The sequence below is a fragment of the Otolemur garnettii genome, unplaced genomic scaffold (genome assembly GCF_000181295.1).
Source record: "Otolemur garnettii isolate 467f Iridium unplaced genomic scaffold, OtoGar3 scaffold00008, whole genome shotgun sequence".
Taxonomy (NCBI): domain Eukaryota; kingdom Metazoa; phylum Chordata; class Mammalia; order Primates; family Galagidae; genus Otolemur; species Otolemur garnettii.
This window is the reverse complement of record NW_003852403.1, coordinates 12,321,818-12,327,273: the sequence shown is the minus strand read 5'-3', so window position 1 is coordinate 12,327,273 and position 5,456 is coordinate 12,321,818. Positions and strand designations below refer to the sequence as shown.

At 40.2% G+C, this 5,456-nt stretch overlaps 1 protein-coding gene and 1 non-coding gene across 3 annotated transcripts in view; both read left to right on the top strand.

Annotated features, from left to right (window-relative positions):
- The window catches only part of FAM149B1 (family with sequence similarity 149 member B1), an 84,180-nt gene that overhangs the window by 27,070 nt on the left and 51,654 nt on the right, over positions 1-5,456 (top strand). For both annotated transcript variants that reach the window (XM_012801422.2, XM_023509572.1), the window contains exons 4-5: positions 519-661; positions 2,795-2,908. In XM_012801422.2, coding sequence (XP_012656876.1) covers positions 519-661; positions 2,795-2,908 — 257 coding nt within the window. The remainder of the gene's footprint in view (positions 1-518; positions 662-2,794; positions 2,909-5,456) is intronic.
- On the top strand, positions 2,022-2,152 carry LOC111723154. The gene has a single exon (XR_002771753.1). It is a non-coding gene; the product is annotated as a small nucleolar RNA SNORA51 (small nucleolar RNA).

The window sequence follows — 5,456 nt, the reverse complement described above, 5'->3', positions numbered from 1 at the left end:
ACTACAGGCGCCCGCCACAATGCCTGGCCATTTTTTGGTTGCAGCCATCATTGTTGTTTGGCGGGCCTGGGCTGGGGATTCAAACCTGCCACCTTAGGTGTATGTGGCTGGCGCCTTAGAGCCACTTGAGCCACAAGCGCCGAGCTGAAAATGTTACTTTTTCAAGACAGCAATTTTCATAAATTTTTTAAAAATATGAATAGAGAAGACATCTGAAAATTCTGAGATCAGAAAATTTACCAACTTTTCTTTCATGGAAACATAGCAGTAAATGCATAAAGCAAAAAAAAATGTTTTGTTAATATGTAAAACAAAAAAAATCTTACTGCTTTCCATTTTTATAATTTGGGGGGTTCTGTATACTAATTGTTTGGATTTTTTAAATTTCAGATTATTATGAGGGTATACAGGATAAAGTTACATTGTATTTGTAAGGTAAAGTCCAAGTAGCTGTTTCCTTCACCCAGGAAGTGTGTTGTAATCCCTAAATATTTGGTGGGGGGGATATTTTCTTCTAGGAACTTGACCAAAGTGCCACTGAAAAAGTCCAGGCAATGTTCACAGCCATTGATGAGCTCTTATATGAACAGAAATTGAGTATGCATACAAAGATTCTACAAGAAGAGTGCCAACAGTGGACAGCTAGCTTTCCCCACCTCAGGTATCGAAACCCTACAGTTGACTTGTACTCATGACTGATGTAAAATTTAAGATGTTGACTTCAAAAAAGCTTGTTTTCTAAAACTTTTATGGGTATGATTTTAATGAATCATGTGGTATAAATCCTCAGTTGAAAGAAACCTCAAGTTGGTAGAAGTTCCATAAGTAGCTTGTATTCCATTAGTAATATGTCACCCTAATTGAGTAAAACAATTTCCTTCTTTTTTTTTTTTTTTGTACGAAAGGTCTTTATTGGTGGGGAGAGGGAGGCTGCAGAGCAGCACCGAGGAGGAGAGAAAAGAGAAGAGAAAAGAGGGGAGAGAGATAAGGAGAGAGTGGGAAAGAGAAGAGAGAGAGTAGAGTAGAGAAGAGCGAGGGGGAAGAGGTGGGAAAGAGAGAGAGCAGAGAAGAAAGGCAGAGAGAGGCGGGAGAGAGAGAGAGTGAGTAAAACAATTTCTATACCAGTAGCTGAGGTCTGGGTGTCACGGTTGTCCAAAGACCCCTTCTTTTGAACAAGATGGTCAGAAAATATATTTGTTTCCATTGTTGTCTATAATTAAATTCTTGAAAGTAGACATAGGCTGTTCAGGAGCTTCCCTCAGAAAGCACAATATTACTGCTTACTTAAAATTCATCAAGCTTCACGTCTGTAAGAATATAATGCGTAGTTTTCACTAATTTGCCTGGGCTTTAATCCTGTTTTGGCTAATGTAATGAGGATTTTTTTTTTTTTTTTGAGACAGAGTCTCACTATGTCACCCTTGGTAGAGTGCCATGGTGTCATAGTTCACAGTAACCTCCAACCCTTTGGCTTAAGCAATTCTCTTCCCTTAGTCTCCCAAGTAGCTGGGACTTGGTGCCTGCTCAAAGACAGGCGCCTGCCACCACATCTCGCTTTTTAAAATTTTTTTATTTTTTTGCAGTTTTTGTCCAGGGCTGGGTTTTAACCCGCCGCCTCCAGCATATGGGGCTGACGCCCTACTCCTTGAGCCACAGGCACTGCCCATGCCTGGCTATTTTTTTGTTGTTGTAGTTGTCATTGTTATTTGTCAGGCCCAGGCCAGGTTCGAACCCACCAACCCTGGTGTATGTGGCTGGCGCCCTAGCCTCTGAGCTACAGGTGCTGAGCCTGTAATGAGGATTACTGTAGGGGATAAAGGGCAAATTAGAAACATTTACTCAGTTTCCTTGGATTTTTTAAAATTCCTGGGCTATATGTTTACTTTTATTTCTCTGGAAGAGAAATATACCTATAGTAAGGCTCTGGATTCACATTTTCTCTCGAGAATTATTCTTCCCCTTTTTTTCCATAAAGAACCCACAGTTCAGTTTTATTCAGAGCAAAGAAAAAAGAAACTTTCCACCTCCTGGTGCTTACCACAGGCTGTTTTCTTACACTGACTTATAGAAAGAGGAGGCAGAGAAAACCTACCCTATGTACACCCCAGCCCAGGCCCCATGCCTGGTCTGTATTGTGAATGGGGGAACATGGAGTTGAGGGAAAAAAAATCTTTTGATCATACTAGAAGAAAGTCAGCCATAGGCTTGGAATCTATACTCAATCTATACATGCAGTGAGGAAAATATTCTGCTAATACAGACTTGCTACTGCATTTGTCTACTTTTTATCTAACATTAACAATTATCAATAGCAGTGCAAATAGTGTTTGGAATAACCTAACAGTGTTACGGTGTCAGACACAGTTTCACTGCTTTCCACAACACTGGTTCTCTTTGTGTGCTTGGGCTTCCTATTCTTCAGTAAAGTTGTTTTTGACATTGAAGGTCTTGCAGAGCTCCTTGGTTTTCCCTCTATCATATTGGCAGTAATTCAAGAATCATTTTTTTTTAATTGACACAGAATCTCACTTTGTCACCCTCAGTAGAGTGCTGTGGCGTCATAGCTCACAGCAACCTCAAACTCTTGGGCTCAAGTGATTCTCTTGCCTCAGCCTCCCTAGTAGCTGGGACTACAGGTGCATGCCACAATGCCCAGCTATTTCATTCTTAATTAATATCAGACTAATTATGTCCTGAACTTCTATGTAGAACCATAAAATTTGGTTCAAAAATACAGATTTTATATGTATAGCCAGATGGAGATGCTTGACTTGTGTGTTTCGTTATTTTGAAGGATTCTAGGTAGGCAGATAATTGCGCCAAGTGAAGATGATGGATTTTATCCTAGATCTCCTACTGTTTCAGCTTCATATGAAGCACCCTTGTCTCAAGAAAGAGATTCTACTATGTAAGTATTCTGTTACATTTCAGTATCCTAATATGTAAATATTATATCCTACCAGTTTTATTAAGGGATTAGAATACTTCTTCTAACTTAATTGGTATTTTGTAAAGAACAGCAAATTCTGTAAGATTGGCTGTAGTCTTTGTGTATATTAAAAAAATGTTTTTTTGTACAAAAGAAATAGTCTGTTTTCTGTTGCTTTTAACAGAATACCTGAAACAGGGTAATTGATAAAGAAAAGGAATTTATTTCTTACAGTTCTGGAGAGTCTGAAGCTGAGAGACAGTGTCTGGTGGGGCCTTCTTGCCGATGGAGACTCTCCACAGACTTCCAAGGCAACACATCAAATCACATGGCAGGGGCTGAGAGTGCTAATGTGTTAAGTCAGGTCTCTTTTCCTCTTACAATCCGCCAGTTCTTCTCCCTTGATAACCCATTATTCCAGTAATCAGTAAATGGATTAATCCATTCATGAAGGCAGAGCCCACATGTCCAATCACCTCCTAAAGTCCTCACCTCAATTCTCCAGGTTAAATCATATTTTTTGAAAAAATTAGTCCTGGGCATGGTAGCTAACCCTGTAATTCTAACACTTTGGGAGGCTGAGGCCAGGAGTTCAAGACCAGCCTGAGTAAAAGAGAATTGCCATTTCTACAAAAAAATAGAAAAATTAGCTGGGGATGGTGGTGTACTCTTGTACTCCTGGCTGCTTGGGTGGCTGAGGCAGGAGGATGGCTTGAGCCTAGGAGTTTGAGGCTACAGTGAGTTGTGACAACATTTTACATTATAGCTGGGGTGACAAAGCAAGACCTTGTCTCAAAAAAATAAAAAATAAAAATTTATTGTTGATCCTTTCTGTCTCCCACTAAAAACCTTTGAATAGCTTCCCACCGAATTTAAGATAAAAATCTAAAATGATATCATTAACTGTCCCCTGCTTACTTCTCTACCTCGTGTCACTCTTTCTTTCATTCATTAATTCTCCAGCACTGGCTTTCTTTCAGGTCTCACATGTACTAAACTAGGTATTTGGTTCAGTTCTTGAGGAGTTCTTGGACCATAGGAAAGTGGTACAATAAGCAACACAATAATACATATATTATATATTAATATACAATGTAGTAGTGTCGTCACAACTCACTGCAGCCTCAAACTCCTGGGCTCAAGCCATCCTCCTGCCTCAGCCACCCATGCAGCCAGGAGTACAGGAGTACACCACCATCCCCAGCTAATTTTTCTATTTTTTTTTTGTAGAAATGGCAGTTCTCTTTTACTCAGGCTGGTCTTGAACTCTTGGCCTCAGCCTCCCAAGTAATTGTATTGTATCTCTAATACCTAGCACAGAGCCTAGAAGATGAATAGCATTCAATTTTCTTTTTTTTTAGACAGTCTCACTCTGATGCCTGAGTAGAGTGCCCTGGGGTCATAGTTCATAGCAACCTCAAACTCTTAGGCTCAAGAGTAACTGGGACTCTTGCCTCAGCCTCCTGAGTAACTGGGACTATGGATGCCTAGCTAGTTTTTTTATTTTCAGTAGAGACAGGGTTTCTCTCTTGCTCAGGCTGCTCTCAAACTCCTGAGCTTAGGCAATCTGCTCACCTTGGCCTCCTAGAGTGCTAGGATTATAAGCCTGAGCCACTGCGCCTGATCCAACTTTCTTTCTTCTTTTCTTTTTTACTAAATAAAAAGCAGACAATATTTACGTTATACACCAAAATGAATTAATGTATAAATTGAAGTTATGGTTGCAAAACAGAGTTATCAATCAAAAAAAAAAATGAGTGTCTAGGTCAAAATGAAATTCCAGGAATTTAATAGAAGATGGAGAGTCTGTACCAGCTTATTCCAGGTGTGTTTGGGCCTGGATATTTGTTTGAGCTGCTGCTGCTGCAATTAGTGAGATTGCCCAGGTCTAGAGTGTGGAAGTCTTCTGTGGCCATGAGGATGTCACTGTGCCTAAAGCACCAAAGGGAAAAAGTGCAGGATGGGGAAAAAAAGTCCATCTATCCATGCAGTAGGAAAAAAGCCATCTATCTATATAGTAGAAAAACAGCTGAAATTATGAGAGGCCTCCAAATTAGAAAAGGGGAAAATTGAAGAATGAGAAGGGCTTGCATCTCTACCTTATTGGTGAAAATCTTTAGTGGTTTCAAAATCATCTTGGTCCTCCCCAAAGTGAGATATTCAAAGAAAAATCCTTGTGAATTAACTGAAATGTATTTAAAATAGAAGTGATCTGCAAAAACTGTTTCATCTGAATTTTGGAGGTGGGGAGTAATATGTGTGAAGGTAAAAAATGTTTCAACTTTTTTCCCCATGTGTCTTTAGAATTATGTAATGTCACATTTTGGGAAATAGACACTAACCTGCTTTTTAAAAGGTTTCTGGGGCCGCGCCTGTGGCTCAAGCGGCTAAAGCACCAGCCACGTACACCTGAGCTGGAGGGTTTGAATCCAGCCTGGGTCCGCCAAACAACGACAGCTGCAACCAAAAAAACATAGCCGGGTGTTGTGGCAGGTGCCTATAGTCCCAGCTACTTGGGAGGTGGAGG